This window comes from Primulina eburnea, chromosome 13, assembly GCF_022965805.1.
Source record: "Primulina eburnea isolate SZY01 chromosome 13, ASM2296580v1, whole genome shotgun sequence".
Lineage (NCBI taxonomy): Eukaryota > Viridiplantae > Streptophyta > Magnoliopsida > Lamiales > Gesneriaceae > Primulina > Primulina eburnea.
In genome coordinates, this window is record NC_133113.1 from 3,057,743 (window position 1) to 3,080,564 (window position 22,822).

The 22,822-nt window shown below is 37.1% G+C and overlaps 2 protein-coding genes and 1 pseudogene across 4 annotated transcripts; 2 read left to right on the forward strand and 1 right to left on the reverse strand.

The window, feature by feature from the left end:
- Positions 1-2,580: 2,580 nt before the first annotated feature.
- On the forward strand, positions 2,581-4,207 carry LOC140810137 (putative UDP-rhamnose:rhamnosyltransferase 1; annotated as a pseudogene).
- Positions 4,208-7,178: 2,971 nt separating this feature from the next.
- Positions 7,179-14,395, reverse strand: LOC140810136 (protein EXECUTER 1, chloroplastic-like). 3 transcript variants are annotated; one of them, XR_012113244.1, is made up of 14 exons: positions 13,946-14,395; positions 13,601-13,717; positions 13,380-13,445; positions 12,775-12,881; positions 12,374-12,455; positions 10,807-11,490; positions 10,596-10,716; positions 10,317-10,486; positions 9,858-9,932; positions 9,683-9,775; positions 9,453-9,565; positions 9,136-9,297; positions 8,226-8,476; positions 7,179-8,054 (listed from the first exon to the last, which is right to left on the reverse strand). XR_012113244.1 is itself a non-coding variant. In XM_073167961.1 (12 exons), exons 1-11 carry the CDS (start codon positions 14,327-14,329, stop codon positions 9,473-9,475), a joined length of 1,992 nt encoding a protein of 663 aa, XP_073024062.1. In that variant the 5' UTR covers positions 14,330-14,395; the 3' UTR covers positions 9,017-9,297; positions 9,453-9,472. The 3 variants fall into 3 exon arrangements, 1 of the variants encoding a protein (XP_073024062.1); XR_012113243.1 differs by lacking the exons at positions 7,179-8,054; positions 8,226-8,476 and adding an exon at positions 8,750-9,003; XM_073167961.1 differs by lacking the exons at positions 7,179-8,054; positions 8,226-8,476 and having other exon boundaries at positions 9,017-9,297.
- On the forward strand, positions 7,307-8,713 carry LOC140809194 (putative UDP-rhamnose:rhamnosyltransferase 1). The gene has a single exon (XM_073166692.1). The coding sequence runs from the start codon at positions 7,307-7,309 to the stop codon at positions 8,711-8,713; it is 1,407 nt and encodes a 468-aa protein (XP_073022793.1).
- Positions 14,396-22,822: the final 8,427 nt, after the last annotated feature.

Here is a 22,822-nt window from a genome sequence, read left to right on the forward strand (position 1 = left end):
AGGTAGTTTGGGTCGGGTATCCGATTTGATCGTTTAATGTTTTTATCATATGAACCTGACCGAATTTCGTGTCTACCCGACTACTCGGTACCCGATAGTGTCGGGTTTGGGTATTTGACTTTTTTAAAAAGAAAAAATTACATTTTCTAATTTTGTAATTTTGCGACTACAAAATAATCTATAAAAAAACAATAAACTTATCAAAATATCAATTTCGTTCAACGTAATTTGTGAAATAATTTTTTAATCACTTTTTGCATTTTTTTTTCAAAATATAAATGAATATTTTCAAATCTTCAATATACAACGTGTGAACTTTAATAACATAATTTAAATTTTTTAAATCGTAAAAAAATAGCATTTGTCGTATAAAATTAAAAATCTGCATAAAATTGGACAATATAAAATATAATAAAAATAATAATAATGAATTCCAAAATTCTTCAAGTAAGAATTTTAAACTCTAGCATTAATAGAACCATTTCAACTTTCATGCTAAGTGTTGTAATTGGGTCTTCAGAAGACCAAAATTTGGGCCTCTCTAAATAAGCCCATATCTATTTTTTATTAAAAAAAATTAAATAAAAGTCGGATTTTCGGATACCCGATTGGATATTTCGGGAAGACATTTGCTATCCGAATCTGATCTGACTAAATATAATCAGGTTTAAGTACTACCCGAACCAAACTGAATACCCGATTTACCTGAAAAGTTGCACCCAATGGATATGGTTCGGGTTGGGTCGTGTACCGGAAACCTGAATCCGAATGCTCACCCCAATTTTGAAAATGTTGTGGGCGTTCAGTTATAGGAAACAAATAACAAACCTGACCTGATTAGGTGATTTCTTTTTAAATCAAGGGATTAAATTTGGTTTTGGGTAAATATCAAACCCGAATTGTCCAGGGTGTCAATCTTATTCTTCTTTTTGATGGGTTGTGCTCTGGTTCGGAGGAGCGATTGCATTCCTTCTTCAACAATCGACAATCACTTGTGTCATGAGAACATGACTTGTAGACGGTGCGAAATCACTTTTTCTCGGACCTAGCAAATTTTGAACTTGGGTTTGGATCCTGTGATTTATCCGAGCTACACTCCTGGACATCCCTGTCCCGCACAATCTTCAAAGGCACATGATGGGAAAAATGTCCCCATTTTTCCCGCATTCACCCTCTTATGAGCTCTCTCCTCGGGTCTTACCACCCGGTCACCTCTCTCTCTTTCTCTTCAAAGCATCTCGCTTCTGTTTATGAGCTTCTTCATGTAATATACTTTTCTGCCCACGCCAGAAGATCCTCAAATTCCTCGGACAGTTTTTTGGTTAATGAGTGACAGAACTCCCCCTCCCGTATTCCTTGTGCGAATGCAGTGGTTTTGGTCTCAGGGGCACAAGATGGGACATCCAAAGCGACTCGATTTAATCTCCTAATGTCTGCCTTTAGAGTTTCTTCAGGGCTCTGCTTTACCTCGAACAGGCTGAAAGTGGTTTTCTTGTATTTCTTGCTGCTGCTAAAATGATGTAAGAACAATTTCTAAAAATCCTCGAACGACTGAATTCTCCGAAGGGACAGTCCTTCAAAGCATCTTTGGCCGAGCCGACCAGAGTAGTCAAGAACATCTTGCACTTAGATCATGTTTTCATAGCAATGCAATGTAACCATATTCTTGAACCGAGCGAGGTGTTCTTACGAGTCAGAACTCCCGTCATAGTTTTTTATCTTTGCAGATTTGAAATGCCCTGGCAGAGGCTCCCAGATGATGACATCAGAAAAAGGACATCCCTTAGCCATCACCCGAGTGCTATCCCGAGCCCTAACTTGCCCCTCCGAGATCTTCACTTTCCTCCTTAACTCTTCCGGTTCTTCCGCTACAGTGGGGGAATTAGAACTAGCACTCGACTCTTTTTCCTCCGCTATGTAGCAAAGAGAAAATCTTGTAGAAATTGTGGGTGAGAAAAAGCTATGTAGCAAAGAGAAAATGTTGTAGAAATTGTGTGGGCAAGATATATATATATGTGAATAAATATTTAAAGTTTGAGCAAACCTGATATTTATAGTAAGAAAGTCAATGATTACTTTTTTTTCTGTGTCCACTTGTTAGTTATGGCAAGATGGTTGCTCACGTTCTACTTTCTGACAATTTCTCTGACACGCCAAATCCCTGTAATTCTGACAGTAACGATTATCAAAATAAAGTATCTCATACTTATTCACTCGAGTGCGGTGCTACTATCGGCAGAAAGCCATCACCCTAGAGCTTGCCTAGAAGCCCGGACTTCTAGTAGCTCGGGGAAGATGATGTCTCAAGCATAGATTTGCCCGACTATTTGTCGGATTGACCCAACACTTCTCATAACCTGATCTATGAGTCGGGCCTCCTCGGGTATCACCATCCAACAAACCCCGAGTAGTAAACAATTCAATTGTTGTGTTTTTAGCATTATTTATAACAAAAAATAATATATTATAGAATCTGAGATGTTCACGTATTCGTGAGAAATTATTTGTTTACTCCAAGCCTTGAAAACGACAGCAAGGGTATGCATCGCATGTACATTTTATTTTTATATAAATTCTCAATCTTTCTTTTTTTGTAGCATTTTCCACTCCGAAACATCCCAATTTTAAAAGTATTAATTCGGAGAACTATTTAAGAATTGCCAGAAAACGAACATTTCCTAGCTTTTCATTGCCTCCTGAGTAGAACATGGCAAACAAACAGTACCATATCATGATGTTTCCATGGTTGGCATTTGGTCATATGATACCATTCCTTGAGTTATCAAAGAGATTAGCGCAAAAGGAGCCTTGATTTTGTTTGATTCCACCACAAAAAACCTTCAGAGATTACCTCTAATTCCATCAAATTTAGAGCCTAGGATAAACCTTGTGGAGCTACCATTGCCACGAGTTGAAGGCTTGCCCGAAAATTGTGAAGCGATCGTTGATATGCAGGAAAACCAAATACAGTTCTTGACAACAGCATACGACCTATTAGCTCATCCATTGGAAAATATCATCCAGGAGGATGTTCCAGACTTGATACTTTTCGATTTTGCTTCAGATTGGATACCGGAAATCGGCGCAAAATTCGACGTCCCAACAGGGTTTTTCATTGTAATTACTGCTGCAGCGTTAGCTTTTTTAGGGCCACCGGAGGAGCTCAAGACTGGTAATAGACGTCCAAGTCCAGAACATTTCACCGTGCCACCAGATTGGATCTCTTTCCCTATTCTTCTGGCGGCCAGTCCCGATTATGCAACAAGTCTATGGAGTAACACTCATAAGCCCGATGCAACAGGTGTGTCCATGCGTATGGCCAAAAGCATAGAATACTGCAGCTTTATCGCGTTCAGAAGTTGTGATGAATTCGAGGGAGAGTACTTAGCTGTTGTACGAGAATTCTATCAAAAACCATTTTTGCCAATAGGGGTACTTCCCCCGGTTCCTGAAGAAAACAAGAAAGAACGAGAAGTTGACTCAAACTGGTCAGACACTTTCGAATGGCTGGATGGACAAAAGGCCAAATCTGTAGTGTTCGTTGGGTTCGGGAGTGAATACAAGATGCCCATCGAACAGATACATGAACTTGCATTTGGAATCGAGCTTTCAAGATTACCTTTTGTTTGGATACTGAGGAAGCCACAAGAGGTACACAGCTCGGACTTGCTCCCGCCAGGATTCGCTTACCCTACCTCAAGCCAAGGCATCGTTATTCAAGGATGGGCGCCACAGCTGGAAATCCTTGCTCATTCCGCAATTGGATCATGTCTCTTCCATTCTGGATGGGGCACAATTATTGAGTCTCTTGGCTTCGGACACCCTTTGATTCTCCTTCCAATGATAATTGATCAAGGACTCAATGCAAAGCTCATTGTGGAAAAAGAAGTTGGCTATGAAGTACCAAGAAACGAAGATGGTTCATTTAGTCGCGAAATTTTTGTGAGATCAATGAGACTGGTTGCGGTGTCACCTGAGGGGGAGAAGTTAAGGTCCAAGGCAGCAGAAATGAGAAAAATTTTCAACAATCAGCAGAGCGAGGAACAATATATAAACAAGTTAATGGAGCATTTGGAAAAAGATGGATATTCAAAAGGGAAGAATTAGAAAGAGTAAATTTCGTCAATAAAGCAAGCTATTTCGTAGCGTGTAATAAAAAACCATTGGTGCATTCGATGCAAGAAAGTTATTAAAAACGGTAAAATGAGGCAGGTGTCCTATTTTAATTCAGTAAATCAAGAAAAAATAAAGTTTGAAAAAGAAAATATTACATAACATTATACTTCAACTCATGATATTACATGTAAGACATTTATTACCAAACACAGAAGAAGACATATACATTCACTGAAAAGAGTAGGTCTCTTGTGAGATGGTCTCATGAACCTTTATCTGTGAGACGAGACAACTCTACCGATATTCATAATAAAAAATAATATTCATAGCATAAAAAATAATACTTTTTCATGGATGACCCAAATAAGAGACCCGTCTCACAAAATACGACCCGTGAGACCGTCTCACACAAGTTTTTGTCTACTAAAAATGCCCTCTTGAAGAAGCAGAGCATATTAAAATAACTGTTAAAAATTAAAATGAATCAGTCAAGCAGGTGTCTGATATGAATTCAATCCAGATCTTCTGCTCTACATAGTGATCCACTGAATTTTTTGAGTAAGTTCTATTGGTTTAGTCTTGAAAATATTATTCATGAAATTAAATAAACTGAATGCATCATATTGTTTGAGGGACTAAACTTTTTTAAATTCGAAAAATGTGGGCTCGAGTATTTATAACTTTTTAATGATCCACATAAATTTTCTTACATATGGGCTCGAGTATTTATAACACGTAGAGTTGTTTATGTCAGTTGTTTTGTTGGTGGTAGACAATTTGACGGAAAATATTAATATTGTTGACAGATGAAAAATTAAAAAGAAACACGTGTCTTTATATTTTTCAATGGAAGTATGTGGTTTCACACCATGGAACTTGGTTATAAATAAATGTATCAATTGATCATCTCACATTATAAAAAAAATTATAGTTGAATTCCTTTTATTTTACTTTAATAATTTTTGAAGTTTTCTACGTAAATCTTAATGTTCAGTTTTATACGTTATTTTCATATTTATATCTTCTGATGTCGTACTTAAGACTAACAAGTGATATCAGAAACTTGATTTAAAATTTCTTAAAATTCTGAGTATGCTCTGTGGTTGTAGCCTAGACCGATTTCCACATCAGAAAAGTTTTTTTTGAGATTTTTTATTAAGGCGAGATTATTTTATCCAGTCTATTAAATTGTTGTGTACATAAGCAAACACAAGATAACAACGTTCAATAGGAGCAATTTATGCCGTGGAAAATAAAGATACAAGTTGTTTAAGAAAAGAGAATTATTTGGAGGCTATTGGATATAGATAGAGGGAAATGAATGATGATGAAAAGTGGAATTAGATAAATGATAATGTTGTTCCCAATTTATATTTAGTCATAGCAGACGAAGTACTATCAAGTATATCTGAGATAAAAATGACAAAAGCTATCTAGGATATTCTGACATTTTGTTAGATCACATAAGATATCCACATATGCAGGTGAGCGGTGAATTCCCGACTACAATGCACTGGCTTCTACACATGTCGCAATGTGGAGTCGGTAAACGAGTCAAAACACAATATTAGTATGTAAAGCCTCATTGTTGTCCCGAGTCTTAAGGACTGATGATGTACAGTCATAACCACAGACTTTTTCTCTCTATGAATGATAACTACTTAGAAAGTCTGAGGGATGATTGTTTGGTACAATCATCATTCATTATGTGATTACTCATGTGCATGATTGGACATCTATATGCTCTTGCCATGAAACATTGTACACAACATCACAGATGTTAGTCTCAAGCTCAAGCAGTCTTTATCCTTGTTTATAGGCTGCTGAATCGACTAGGAACGAATTTAGAATATACAGCGTTACAAATGAGTTTCAAGATCGAATTACAATTCATTTGTATTAAAGTATAATCAAGGTTTTTATCTATATCGATTGAATGAGTATATAGATAAAAAAACAAAACCATAAACTGTAAAAATATATTAAAATAAAGACTGTTAACTACAACTGAGTCAATAAATTTATTAACAAACCGCTGACTTACAAAACATCTACTCTAACATAATTGATACTTGATTGTATTCGTTGCTGATCATACAGGTAAACAAATTTTTGTATATAAATGATTTGAGATACATCAATTTATTTGTTAAAATTTGATTCCATAATTCACACCATAGTACATAATAAGAAAAACTACAATTCCGAAAACCTTCTTTTTTAGTGAAGCATATCCTTATTCTTTCTTTTTTATGTGAAAGGGTATTTTTTTTGAACCCACGTCCCTCCCCTGTCAGTAGAAATTTATGTCATTTCATTGTTGTATCTAGTGGGGAAATTTTTTCCCTCCCCTATTGATATAAATTTACCTCACTCCACTACTGAGGTAGTGACGAAACATTTTTCGAAAACTAATCTTACATATATTTAAATAAATTAATGAATTTGTTTAAGAAAAATAATTAGATGAGAGACAAATTGCCAAATATTTTTAAAATGAGAATTTTTTTTAAAAAAATTGTCGATTGATTAACTATTTTAAGGTTATTTATCTTTCAAATTTGTGAACTTGAGTTTCAAATATCATTTTTTGACATCTGACTTTTAAGTCCCATTATTTTAAATAAGGGATGACCCTTGAGTCCTAAAAAAATTAGCTCTAACATGATAAATTGCAGCCTCCGTTGCCACTGATGGAGGATGCTGCAAAATAAATTTGAAATGTCCACCAAAGGTGTGGATTTTTGCGCACCACCGTCCACTAACCTTAATTTTGAAATTTGTCATTATTTTTATATTTATTAAAATAAAAAACCTACGTCTGACCACTACAGGTATTTATGGGATCAATAATCACCATCAACTTAATAATAAAAAAATTACATCTTTATTTTTTGCCATATTTATTCATTTGGCGTCGTGCAAATTGACTGAAGCGATTTTTTTTTAATACTTGGAAGTTAATTCAAACTGGTCCAACCATTTTTTTTTTGCGCACCACCGTCCACTAACCTTGTTTTTGTTTTTATTGTTTATGACAAATAATTATCATGCAAAGACAGTGACAAGCAATCATGCAAAGCAAATAGAAAACCTGATTATGAACGTGTAATTCGTGCAGTTGGTGAACTATAAAATGATTGCCAGAATGTGAACATTTCCCAACTTTTGATTCCCTTTTGAGTAAAACATGGCAAGCAAACAATACCATATCATGATGTTTCCTTGGTTGGCATTTGGTCATATGATACCATTCCTTGAGTTATCAAAGAGATTAGCCGCACGAGGGATCTTGATTTCATATGTTTCCACCTCAAAAAACCTGCAGAGATTACCTCTAATTCCAGAAAATTTGCAGCCTAGAATAAGCCTTGTGGAGCTACCATTGCCACGAGTTGAAGGGTTGCCCGAAAATTGTGAAGCAACCATTGATCTGCAGCTAAACCAAATACAATTCTTGAAAAAAGCATACGACAGATTAGCTCAACCATTTGAAAATCTCATGCAGAAGAGTGTTCCAGACTTGATACTTTTCGACTTTGCTCCATATTGGATACCAGAGATTGGCGCAAAATTTGGTGTCCCAACAGTGTTTTTCAGTGTATACACAGCTGCTGCAATGGCTTTTATAGGGCCACCGGAGGAGCTCAAGACTGGTAATAGACGTCCAAGTCCAGAACATTTCACCATGCCACCAGATTGGATCCCTTTTCCTAGTCTTATAGCAACCAGACCAGATTACGCAACAAGGATGTGGAGTAGTCTTAAGTTCCCTGATGCATCAGGTGTATCCAGTGGCCATCGTCTAGCCAAAAGCATAGAAGACTGCAGCTTTGTTGCATTAAGAAGCTGTGATGAATTTGAGGGAGAGTACATAAGTGTTGTACGAGAACTCTATCAAAAACCAGTTTTCCCAATAGGGGTACTTCCCCCGGTACCTGAAGAAAACAAGAAAGGAAGTGAAGTTAATTCAAACTGGTCCGACGCATTCAAATGGTTGGATGCACAAAAGGCCAAGTCTGTAGTTTTTGTTGGGTTCGGAAGTGAATACAAGATGCCAATCGAGCAGATACATGAACTTGCATTTGGAATCGAGCTTTCAAGATTACCTTTTGTTTGGATACTGAGGAAGCCACAAGAAGTACACAGCTCAGACTTGCTCCCTCCTGGATTTGCTAACCGTACCCTAAGCCAAGGCATGGTTATTCATGGATGGGTTCCTCAACTGGAAATCCTTGCTCATTCTGCAATTGGAGGATGTCTCTTCCATTCTGGATGGGGAACCATTGTCGAGTCTCTTGGCTTTGGACACCCTTTGATCCTTCTTCCAATGATAGCTGATCAAGGATTCAATGCAAAGCTGTTGGTGGAAAAAGAAGTTGGCTATGAGGTACCAAGAAACGAAGATGGTTCATTTAGCCGTGAAACTGTAGCAAGCTCAATTAGACTGGTTGTCGTAGCACCAGAGGGGGAGAAGTTTAGGTCCAAGACAGCAAAGATGAGAAGGATTTTCAACAATCAAGGGAGCGAGGAATGCTACATGAACAAGTTTATCGAGCATTTGGAAAAACTTAAGGATTCAAAAGGGAAGAAATAGATTGACAAAAAGAGAGAATAAATAGCACGAGTAAAGTTCGACAATAAAATCAAGTAATTTCATAGATTGACGATGCTTACAACGTGAAGGAAATTATTCACATAATATATTACTTTCGACTCATAATATTACATGGTAAGAAATTTGTTAGCAAATACACAAGAAAACATTTACATCCAGGAAAAATGGCCTCTTAAAGAAGCAGAGGGCAAACTGAAAAACCGTTTAAATAAAGCTGATGTCCGATATGAATTCAGTCCAGATCTTCAGCTCTACGTAGTGTTTCATCCCTGTTCAACGATGTACACGAAGGACAGCCATCATCGAATAAAATTACCAAATAGAGACAAGTCATTCATACACATATAAGAACATGCGATGCAAAACAAATCATGGAGATGATCTGAAGCAGTAATCATTACATCTCAAAATTTTTGCAGTCGGTTTCTCAAAAAATCTGGATGGGGGTCGTAAACAATCAAAATATAAGTCAAACACCAGTGGCTTGGCCGTGGAGCTTGAAATCTTTCAGCTTCATCTAGGCTTCCATTTAAAGGACTCAAAGACCATAGTCACAGCTTAAGCTGCAAAAAGAGAAACCGAAAAGGTGTCAATACCAGTATCAATATCAAAGGAGAACTGGCATGCTATAATGGAGATGTCTAATGCTAATTTTACGCAAGGAAAAAGGCTAATTTACGGGCTACTTGAATAAATTGGCCATGAGAAAGAACCTCACCAAAGAAAATTCACAAGAACTCAATCCTGCAGCCTCAATCTATTGAAGAACACCAAGAAATGATATTCTGGCGCCCAATAAACAAACCCCACAACTGGCCCTCCTTTGATGTGCTGCACAAATTTGTTCAGAGGGCAGCGGTTAGTGACACTGAGACAGCCTAGCGAGCGAATAAAAAATAGTCACATCCACAGCGGAACAAACAATAAAAATCTTTAAACATTTTAAACCTTTCCATCCAATATAACAAGTTCACCATCAACCCAACGAGGATTCTTAAATCCAGGCTCAGCCAGTCTTCCCTGTCCCTTGTATCGAGCAATCTGCATTGCGGTGCAAATTATGCGAAGCTAAAGGAAGAGAAAATGGTATATAAATTATTGAATGTCACGCTCAATGACATACCACCCCAAATTCTTCAGGGATTATCCCTTTATGCGGAAGCTGATATCTTTTCCCAACTTTTGCACGGAATGCTACCTGAATACAAATAGATTATTTTCCTTTTGGACAAGAAAAGAACAAAGTGGAAGAGACATCCCAATTTGTTTTAAGATAGAGAATGGCTCAACCCTTGTTTACAATCTGAACAGGAATGAGCCAATGAGGCTGAATCAGTGAGACATCAAGATGAACAAGACAGTTCAAAGACTTGGACGTTGTGACTGTAGACATAGCTCATTCATGTTTAAAACATTTTCACAATACCAATCATGCCCCGGATATTATGTTGAATTCATATGCTAGGATAAATGGAACCACCATCTTTCTTTGAGTTCTGACTCCATTACCATCAATATTTTAAACATTCATTGGATAGATAATGCAAAATCATATAATAAATTACTCGAATGAGTGAACCACCTGGCCAGCTGGAACATAAGGATCCCCTGTTATTTTCACTGCTTCTACATACTCATAAAATTCAACATTTGATGGCTTCTTTGAGCTACCATCCTCTTTCCATTGACCAAATCTTCTTTTCATATGAATTACTTCTGAAGTGTAAAGCCCATGGGCCCCAATGTATAGTCCTGATGATTAGTATATTTCCATAATAGAACAGTAAGATGCTTATGTTACAAAAAAATTTATGCAGTGTTTCCCTCTAAGTAATCTTGGTTGAAAAATAAAATCGATCACCATCTAATGGATCTGAAGATGATATATCAATACGGTTGAATGCAGTTGACCCAGAGAGAGGCTGACGATTTCGTGCCTGACTGAGAGTTAGATTTATTAATCCACCAACATCTTTCAGAACCTGAGTAGTTGAGATTGAAATTACAATCCAAAAGGAAAATAACAATACCACGTGTAAATGGATTAATGTACCATAACAACTCGAACAAACCTTCAAAGGAATTTTCCCTTTCCCAATGGACTTAACAAGATCGAGCATAACATGGTCAATGCTGCGTTGACCATGAACCTTAGCTCTGTTCGTTTGTGGAGACTGTCCACCACTAGAAATATGCTCTTTGGCCTCTTCTTCTACTGTAAAAGTAAATGACCACCGATCCTTTTTCTCCAGCCTAGCTGGTATTCGGAGCAAGTCTTTGACGTGAGTTCCACGAGAAATTTTAGGGATGAGACCACTACCAACAACTACCTCAACTGCAATTTGATTCCGCTCTTCATCCTCACTCCCTCCACTACCAGCATCCAGTTCAATGTCACTCTGCTCATCATCATTGTCACTTTTGATTTCATCATCAGCGTCTACATTCTCCAATTCGTAGTCCTCTTCCTCTTCATCAATTATCTGTTCAATCACCTTAGATATCATATCCTTGTCAACCTTTTCTGATGTTACTTTCACAACCTTGACTTTCACACCAGGAATCATATCTCGCAAGACATTGTCAAAATCAGAATCATCATAATCACCATCCTCAGAGTTTTCAGGGCTTCTTTCAAACAGCTCGTTTTTATTTTCTCTCGCGTCGCGAGAGCCAAGGTTTTTTGTGTTTCTTGATGAACTGAAGGATTGGACATAAAGATCTAGAGGAGATCCCTTCCGCTTCAAGTAAACAGCCTAAAAACCAATTTATCATTGAAATATTCATTCCGGTGAAAAGTACTAGTGCATATGTAACTTTCAGGAAAGAAAGCAACCATGTTTTCTTAATATGTATCCATACAAGTATTTTTGTATGTTAATGAGTGCATGCTAAAGCGAGAGACAACTTGAAGACAATACTGCTCTAACTATTGACTTCATTCAAATAAATAGACAAAAAAATATTTTCAGAATAACTGGTTTTATTTTAGGAGTTTTGGGAGAAGATTTTTGGCATAATATTTCGTGAGAAAGTTTTGGAGAAATAAAATATATGTTTGGTTTTGTTTGTGGAAACAAATGATGTCAAAAATGCTTTCATAAAAGTAATATTAAATTTTAAAATAGTATGTCTTGGATTATAATGTAAATTAACAATAAAAAATTTCTGGAAATTGATTTTAAAATTTTAGTTAAGAGTGAAAATTATATTGGGAGATGTGTGGGAGGAAATTGATTTGGGGAAAAAAATGATAATATGTGTTTTTAATTTGGGGAATGAGAAATTGATTTGTCGCAATAAAAAACTTGTGATAATTTTTAAATGCAGTTACGGATCAATAGAGCAGAAAATTTTCCTGTGTTTTAACATGCTTATCGATCAAAACAGCCACAGCACATCTTTTATTCTTCTTAGCACCCAAATGTTAATAATCGCCTGAAGATGAGACCGTGTAAATAGTGATGCATTCACTGCAGAAATTATAATCACCTAATTTAAGAATATAAATATGATATGGAGAGAATTCCTCTATCACATGATTGCACAACACTCACCGAAACCGTCAGCTGCAAATGAATAGAACAAATGCCGTACAGATACTGAATAACTAGAGAAGCTTACGATAGAAAAACGTACCTGCTGCTTATAATGGCCTTTCATAGTGTTTGTGAGATAAACCTCAAACAGTGGGGTGCCATCCAGTGATGTAGCAAGCTGACTGGCAAGAAACACCATAACATCAAAGCAGTTACCAGTGCATTTTAATCTAAATCATATCAGTGAAGCTTAAAATGGAAGATTATCCCACTTCCGTTGAATGTAGTATATTAGGCTATCTATTAAAGTATTATATCTTGACAAATCAAGAATAACAAGAGCACTTGCTGGAAAGATAAACACGTGAGAGAGAAAATTTGCTTCAGCAGAGTTAACTCCAATTAATGTGTCAATGAAAAATTTACAAAGGGCTAGTATGAACGCCTTAGAAGAAAAGATTTCATCTAAATTTAAATTCGGAACAGGGTACGTAATTTTACCGAGGACTATAACTTCTGGCAATATATCTTCCATACTCTGCACGTATATTAATGATACGGCCATAGGGATCGCTAGAATCTTCTGAAATTCCAGCCCACCATCCTACCTGTATGTCAGGTTCAGACAAAAAATACAAAAGACAGAAACCAATCTAACTAATGGCACACAGCAAAAGCTGCAGCACCAAACATTTATAAAATAAGAACTAAGCATGCAGAGAGCCTAAATTCTCACGTCTGACATGCAACAAACGCTGCAGCACCAAACATTATAAAATAAGAACCAAGCATGCAGAGAGCATCCGTTCACTTCATCGTTATTCGTTCATTTTCACGATTTTGTCAAGAAACATGGACAGAGCATGCCTCCGCATCACAATTGAACGATATACCTAACAAACTACAAGCAGCATCATAGACAAATTTATGATATTATTGTCACTGATAAGATCAGGTTGCGGTAAAATCTATTTCATTCAAATATACAATTGTTAGAAGCCTAAAAGCATTTTACATATCTCATAATAAGCAGCACCTTAAAAACATTATTATTACTTAAAACAGAAAGTAAAGCTAAAAGGCTTTCTACAATATTGGCCACTCACCAATCCGGTACCAGCATAATCACGTAAAACAGATGCGTCCCCATAACGTTCTTCCTCCACACATTTCTGCACTCAAATTCAAAAATTATATGAGAGTACAGGAAGCGCGTAAAAGAAATGTCAGAAACTGCGCAACAACAGTCAACAGAAGATCAAATGTGAAAAAAGATACACAAATCTAATCGTGATGTACACCGTGGAGAAAAACAGAGAACTCCAACCTTGAGATGGGATATCACTCTCCCAACAGTGTCATTTGTAGCAGCGGCGGCAATTGCAACCTTAAGCCTAGAAGCATCTTCATAATCCTCTCTCTTAATTGCACTTGCTAACTGGGACTGTTGTCAATTAAAAAAACATCCATGTTACCATATTTGATTCAAAGAATGGTCATCAAAGAAAAGATTGAATTCCTATAAAGAAAAAAACTGGTGAGCTCTTCCATACAAGTGGATAATATAATTTCTTTCTTCTCCAATGGAATTTCCAAACCCTTGCTGAATATAAAACACATTCAAGAAATAAATCTCAATTCGGAAAAGTCAGAAATCAACAAACGGGAATACCTTCAGAACTGAGACCAATCGTTCCTGCTCATCCACCTCTGCAAAATGCTTCCTCCATCTCTCCCAATTCCATTCCTCCTCCTCCTCTTCCCCTTCCTCCACCACCGTAACACCAGCTTCCACTTTCCGATCACGATACGAATCAAAATAACTTTCAACCTGCTTAATAGCATTCCTTATCGTCTCCTGCACATCAAAATCCCACCACCACGAGCCCGAATCGGATTTCCCCCCATTACTAACGTTGTTGCAGCGGCAACAGAGAGAAGAATCCGAGACCAGAGGAATCGCAATCGACGATCGCCTGCCAAACCTGGAGGAATCAGTGAAGTTGAGGTCGGGACGAGATGATGGAAGCGTTGGCGGGGGGCACATGGACGCCATTATTATAGTTTTAGGTATTTACTGCTGCTCTGCTTCTGTAGGAGAAGAGGTGAGACATAACGGATAAGGATATCCTTTTTATTCATAATTAAATTACATTTTCAATAGTGCTGACGTGGGATACGAGGTGTAATACCTGACAGGCGTCCCTATTATTTGTATAATTTATTTCAAAGGAAATTAAAAAAAAAACAAAGATATTTTATAAAATTCGTATTTGTTGAAAATGAGATATTCACTGTTGAAAATAAAAGTTGTAAATATTAAAAATTAATGTGTGATGATTTATGTAATTGTTAGAGCTTGCATCCGAGGCTGCCATTGAAGGATATTGAGCTCACAGAGAAATCAGAATTATTCTATTGAAAGAAAAATCATGTTCTGTTTACATTGAGAAGACGTATATATACATACCCAGCTAGTATTATGTGTGTGTGTATTCTAGTCTTAGCTACTTATCTATCTATCTATTAATCCATTTAACACACCCCCTCAAGCTTGTAATATGTTCAACATGTCAAGCTTGGATTAGAGATAGTGATGTTGTTCTGAACTCAAGGCCTTGGTGAAGATATCGGCCAGCTGTTGTCGAGTGTGGATATGAGAGGTGGTAATTATATGAGAACGGATCTTGTCACGGATGAAGTGGCAATCTATTTCAATGTGTTTCGTGCGTTCATGATATAACGGATTCGCGGCAATGTGGATGGCTGCCTGATTATCACAAAAAAGAGTAGTAGGCAGATTGATAGTGAGACCCATGTCTGCTAGAAGACTTCGAAGCCAAGTGATTTCACAAGCAGTTGTAGCCATAGATCGATATTCAGCTTCGGCAGATGAACGAGAGACTGTGTTTTGCTTCTTTGTTTTCCAAGAAATCACAGAGGAACCAAGTTTTATCACATAACCAGTCAAGGATTTCCGACTCATGGGACAAGAACCCCAATCAGAGTCACAATATGCAGAAAGCTGTAAGTTACTGGTGGCAGACAAGAAAATGCCCAAAGATGGGCTACCCTTGAGATATCCAAGAACTCGAAGCGCTGCATTCATATGTGATTGCTTTGGATGTTGCATGAACTGACTAAGAGATTGAACTGCAAAGCATATGTCGGGGCGAGTGATCGTGAGATAAATCAGTCGTCCAACTAAACGTTGATAAGAAGCTGGATCAGCCAATGGAGGATCAGAAACAGTAGACTTGGTGTGCTGATCATATTCAAGTGTAGTGAGTTTTAAGTGCTGTTCCATTGGAGTATCACATGGCTTGCAACCAGTAATACCTGTATCTGATAGTAATTCCAGCTCATATTTACGTTGGTTCAGACAAATACCAGCCGTTGATCTAGCCACCTCAATTCCCAAGAAATATTTCAGATTTCCAAGATCCTTAATGGCGAGATGCTTGTGCAAACATTCTTTTAAAGCAGCAATTGCAACAGAATCATTACCCGTGATGGCAATGTCATCAACATAAAGAAGAAGCAAGGTGATTGAACTACCGTGTCTCTTGTAAAACAAGGAGTGATCATGAAGTGACTGTAAGTATCCAGTGTGCTGCATGATTTCACAAAATTTTAAATTTCATTGGTGAGAAGCTTGCTTCAAGCCATATAAGGATTTGAGGAGTTTGCAAGCATGACTTGGACGTTGTCTTTCAAACCCTTGAGGAATGGCCATGTAAATCTCCTCATACAAATCACCTTGGAGAAAGGCGTTGGTTACATCCATTTGATGTAATGGCCAATTCTTTGCTGCAGCCATAGCTAAAACACATCGAACCGTAACTATCTTGGCAATCGGCGAGAATGTGTCAATATAGTCAATGCCATATTGTTGGGTGTAACCTTTTGCGACGAGGCGGGCTTTGAATCTATCGATGCTGCCATCAGCTTTGTGTTTGATTTTGTATATCCATTTGCAACCGATAGTTTTTTTTCCCGGGGGCAAAGGAACAATTACCCAAGTGCGGTTAGCTTCTAGAGCAGAAATTTCAGCTTCCATGGCTGCACGCCACTTTGGATCAGCTGCTGCAGTAGAGTAAGTTGTGGGTGCGGTTGTTTGGGAAATACAAGCCAAGAAGGACCGATGTGAAGATGATACATTATTGTAAGATATGTGATCAAGAAGGTTGTATGGGGTAGAACAAGTGTGAGAGCATACGTAGTCTTTGGTCCATTGGGGAGGACGATGTGATCTGGGAGGTCTCGAGGAATTAGTAGAGATAGCTGTTGGAAGCACATCCATCGTGGGAGTATGTGCAGGTATAGAACTTTGTGGAAAATCATCATCAGTGTATAACTGTGAAGGTGATGGAAAAGGGGCACAATCACGTTGGTGTGAGGAAAATGGAAAGATGTTCTCATGGAAAACAACATCCCGAGAGACAATGAATTCTTGGGTGGATAGATCAAGGAGTTTGAAGCCTTTCTGATTTGCAGGGTAACCCATAAACACATACGGTTTGGCTCGAACATCAAATTTGTCACTAGGTTTGAGATTGGATGCATAGCATAGGCAACCAAAAACCTTAAAATGCGAGTAGTTCGGTGGCTTGTTGAATAGACACTCAAAAGGTGTTTTGTTGGCAAGCAGAGGAGTTGGTGTTCGATTAATTAAATAAGCTGCATGAAGAACACATTCACCCCAATATGGATCAGGAATTAAACCCTGAAATTTTATGGCTCGGGCAATATTGAGTATGTGTCTGTGCTTACGTTCAACTAAGCCATTTTGCTGTGGAGTGTAAGGGCAGGAGCTTTGATGTATGATGCCCATTGAAGACAGGTATGTTTTACATTCAGCACTGAAAATTTCATAAGCATTGTCGGTCCGAATGTATTTTATGGGTTTATCAAAATGATTTGAAGCAAAGGCAAAAAATTGTTTAAGGATTTGAAGAGTGTCTGATTTGAAACGCATAAGGAAAACCCATGTGCTTCTTGAAAAATCATCAACCACCGTAAGGAAATATTTGAATCCATCATAGGTTTGATGTTTGTAGGGACCCCATATGTCAATGTGTAAGAGATAAAAAGCATGGGGGGACAATGAGCTAGCTTTTGTGGGAAACACATGTCTGGTTTGCTTAGATAGAGGGCAAACCGTGCAATGATGTGTGAGAGATTTTTGCTTAATAAAGGGCAAGAATTATAAACGAGATACCGACAAGTGACCAAATCTTTTATGCCATATATCAATATCAATGTCATTACAATGAGAAAGGTTACAGGCATTTAAAGAAGAAATTATAGGAGCAGACATGTATCTGTTATTGGCTTGATTATTAGCTTGCGTGGATGAAGATGGCACTTCGCCGCAAAAAAACTGATGAAGGTAATATAGCCCATGTTTTTGTCTACCAATCCCCATGATCCTCCCAGTTAAAAGGTCCTGAAAAAGGCAAAAATGTGGGTAGAAGCTAATGGAGCATTGGTGGTCTTTGGTGAATTGGGAAATTGACAAAAGATTAAAGTCGAAGTCGGGGACATGTAAGACACGGTGTAATGTGCAAGAAGGGGCAATATGAATGGAACCAATGGATAAAACTTGAGTAGTGTTACCATTTGGCAGCCTAACAGATCCAGCAACGGAGTCACATGGTTGCGAGTTTTTTATGCTACTAGAAGAACCTGCAATGTGAGCATTTGCTCCACTGTCTAAAATCCATTCATTAGCCTCATTGATAGTCATCAAACTTGTAAAATTACCTGCAAGGTTTGCTGAGACTTCGTTGTCTCCTCGTGATGTGTTTAATGAGTTTTGATCCAATAGCTTCAGTATTTGCTGATATTGAACATCAGTAAAATGTCGAGGCAATGTATTATCTGCTCGCAATTCTTCATGTGAAGAAGAAGAAGAAGGAGGATGCTGTGAGAACTGCTTTTCAAAGGTGGAATGTGTTAGGATCGGTTAGGGGGATCACCGTTGAGCTACAATAGCTCGGTTCTTGAAATATTGAACACCGATGAATTAAATCGAGTTTGGTTAAAAATCAAGCGGAAGATACTCGAAATAATCATTCGTAGAAACCGATTAAATATTTTGTAAAGTATTTAAAATATATGCAAGTTGAATGAGTAAAAATATTTCAGTTGAAACATTTTATCAAACACTTGGTATGCAATATTTTGGTATTTGAAGAACACATAAAATGCTTCAACAATTCATCTTTAAAACTAATGGAAATGATAAGTAAATGCAATAAACAAATAGACACGAATTTGTTTATGGATGTTCGGAGATTTCAACACTCCTACGTCACCCCTTCTTCCCCTTGGGAAGGATCCACTAGAAGACTTTGATTTATACAACACCTTGTACAAACCCATTCAGTTAGGACTTACACCACTGCCTAAACTGAACTCCTAGCACTCAAGATTGTAGGCAGCACCTCACAATCAACATATTGTTTAATGTCTCATATGCAAAGACTACATACACAAGTTTTACGTCTTTGTGCAAGACTCACTCAACTAAACTTTGAAGTTCAACTCTCTTGTGTAAGTGTGAGTGAATGTGTGTGAGGAATATATCAGTTACAGTGTACATCTCAAATGTATCCTCACACAAGGGCTTATGCTCTCAACTAGCTCATGTATTTATGCTAAGTGCTCATGCTTTGAATCCTCTTCAAAAGCTCTTGTTTGATCTTCAAGATGTTGTATTTATAGGCTCCAACACTGATATATACGTTAGACACAAGAATATGACCGTTGGAAAGTTTCTGTAATGTTTCTGGAATTGCAACGGTCAAATTCGTCTTGCTGGACATTTTCCCGACTGGTCAACTCTGGTCAACTCAACTGGTCATTCGTCGGACTGGTTCAGTTGGTCTGGTTCAGTTCAACTGGTTCAGTTGGACTGGTTCAACTGGTCTTCAGCTGGTTCAGTTTCAGCTGGTGTGCTGAAATCAGCCTAGCTGATTTCAGTTTGTGCAGAACCAGTAACTTCATCGTCATTTATCAGCATCGTAAGCTTCGATTCAGACTTTGACTTATAAGAATGATTTGTAGATCTTTGTCTTAGATTTCCAACGCATACTGAATCGCTTCGTTTCGATAACCGAGCTGAGAGATATGACCAAAATACGGCAGCTGCTCAAACACAACTGATTGCTGTTTTCGTGCAATCAGTTCGTCACTTCAGAGATCAGTTAGACCATGATAACATCCGATTTTGTCCAACTGACGTGAAATACGATTTGTTCCAAATTGCGTTTTCTAATCAGTACAGTTGGCGGATTGTCATTTGGATAATCCAGTTGAGAGATATCATCAAAATACCGAAGCTCGCCAGAAATTCAGTTTGTGCGAAATTCAGTTTCAGCTAGCTTCTTGTGTTTGCAACTTCACACTTGAGTAAATATGTTAGAAACACAATAACAAGTTTTGTTAACATCAAAATCAAGATTGCGAACTTGAAAAGTTCCAACAGAATGAGCAGCAACCTTAGAAGATGAGTGATGGCTTTTGAATCCTCTTGTTTGCGGGAATTTCTTATGTAATTTGTGGCCCGGAGGATATCCAATCAGGCGAAAACAATTCTCCTTGTTGTGACGTGGAACATTGCAATTTTCACATTTCATTGTCTCGTGTTTCCTAGTAGATGAAGAGTAGAAAACAGCTGTTGGGATATCAACAATAGGCTGCGAAGATAGCACATGGCGAGTTGATTCCTCATGGCTAATAATCGAATAAGCTTGATTAACAGATGGCAGTGGATTCATCATGAGGATTTGACTTCTAATGTGGCCATAGCTGTCATTTAATCCCATCAGAAATTGAAGGAGATGCATTTGTTGTTCATGATCGATATACGCCTTAGCACTTTCACATTCACAAGAAGGAAGTGTTACCAAGGAGGTAAATTCGTCCCATAGTCGCTTGAGTGTTGAAAAATATACAGAGATGGAAGAAGATCCTTGAGTAAGATGAGCAATGTCTCGATGAATTGAGAATATCCGAGATCCACAGATCTTATCAAACCGTTCCTTCAGATCTCCCCATACTTTGGAAGCGTCAGTGCAATATATGATACCACTGAAGATTTCCTTCGAAACAGAACTCATGATCCAGGAAAGAACAATTGCATTGCACCGCTCCCATTGATGCAAGGTTGGGTGCGCAATTGCTGGACGAACACACGATCCATTGATGAAACCTAATTTGTTCTTCGCTTGTAGAGAAATCAACATTGCTCTACTCCAGACATTGTAGTTTTCCGCGTCAATAAGCGGATCCTGAACCAGAGAGATCCCCGGTGCATCCGAAGGATGGAGGTAGAGTGGATCATTGAATCCAAACGTAGCGGTATGACTCGCCATGAAATTGGAAGATCTGTATCCAATTAGATGCAGAAGCGATGCTCTGATACCATGTTAGAGCTTGCATCCGAGGCTGCCATTGAAGGATATTGAGCTCACAGAGAAATCAGAATTATTCTATTGAAGGAAAAATCATGTTCTGTTTACATTGAGAAGACGTATATATACATACCCAGCTGGTATTATGTGTGTGTGTGTATTCTAGTCTTAGCTACTTATCTATCTATCTATTAATCCATTTAACAGTAATGATGTGTTTATGTTTAAATTATTTTCAAAAAAACTCTATAAATAAAACTCTCAAGTTCTGAAGAAAAACGCAATTGAGCAGAGAAAATTTTATAAAAATTTGTAGTTTAATATATTTTGTGAGTTTGAGATTTTTACGTTTTACCATAAATTTTTACTTTTAACAAGTTAGCAGCACGAACTCGAAGGACGATACTCGAAAGATCTCCATATTTTTTCAAACTCCAAAACACAAGAAAATTATAACAATATTCAAAAGCTAACAAGGTTCATTTTAAAAAATAACCCTTATTGACACCATATATTAAATAATTTAAAATAATTATTTAATAAAAATAATTTTCCTTAATTATCTCCGGTCTTCGTTTCTCGTTCGAGCATGAAATACTGCTAAAAGAGTTATATCATTCAATTGTAATGAACCAAGAATTAAATATATATATTCATGTTAAAATCATGCATTAATGCGTTAAAAATAAATTAATTAAAATACATAAAAAAAAATTATAACTTACATGTATGTGGTTCACGTGAATCTTTAAATTTTTAATAGATTACAAATAATATCAATATTAATAATATATTATTATTTTTTAGAATATATTTATAATAATATTATTATTAATATATTTAAAAAATAATAATATTATTATATCATTAATACCAATAATAATAATATTATTTTATTATTAATATTACTTTCGAGACGGGTCTATCCCCATATCCGTCCTAAATTACTTCGGAGATTTTAAAAAATCCTCGAATCCGAAAAAATCGATTATCACCGTCTCTGTTTCGGGATTTCCCTGCAGGATTCTAAACTCGTGGGAAAAATTGTCGTCCCTACACTCACTGTGAAAGAAGAAAAGTTGAGAACGTGATACATTACAATTAGAGAAGAGAGCTCCCCACATTTTCATTAATATGAAAACGTGTTTCCTTCGTTTGTCAAAAGATAACGAAAAACTCCATTGCTTTTAATTTGAAAATCTGCACAATTAATATATGTTATTATTGGTCTACCAAACTGCACTTACACATGGCTCTGTAGAAGCTGAGAGTGGCTTAATGACCTTCTTCGACTCCATTCAAGCTTTTAGAGCACTCAAACAATTCAGAGTGAATCGGGGTGTTGACTTTTGCACCGACGTCCCTTATTACTGTGAAACGTGTTTTTATTAACGTGAAAATGATTTTCCTTCATTTGTTAACATGGATGTCGAAAACTCTGGTGTTTTTCATCCAAAAATTATACGCAATGAACGCATGACATTATTGGTCCACCGAAATCCGCTTACACATGGCTTTGTAGAAGCTGAGAGTGACTTAGTGACCTTCTTGGACTCCATTCAAGCTTTTAGAGCACTCATACAATTCAAAGTGGATTTGGGTATTGAACGTTGAACTGACGTTTGGCTAACATTGCAAAATATTGCACAAACCATCGCACACGAGATACAAGCTGAATTCACGCTAAAAGGAAATATGCGATAATTAAAAAATCCGTCAAAAACAAAATGAAAGGTAAATGTTTTATCTTTGCTTCATGTTTGGTGGGTCGACATGTCAAACTCGGATTGGACCCGCCGGGTTTGAAGTGGGATGAAGGAGGACAAGTCATGAGTCCAATTTCTTCTATAAGACGAGTCTCGAGTTTGGTCAAACTCGCTCCAAATCTGTCTAGTTGTCGTTTCTATTATTCGTCACCTCTTATTCTTTAAGTTCACTTAATTTTGATTAATTTATTTACAATTTTCTAAAAGTTTATTATAGAATTTGATTTTAATAATTAAACGTGATTGTGCAAATGTGGTATGTCATAAATTAATATTGGTTTAATTAATATTTTTGCTTTTTCTTTTTGGGTTTATTTTCCAATCGCCAAACACAGCTTTGAAATACCATCCAATCATCCAAAT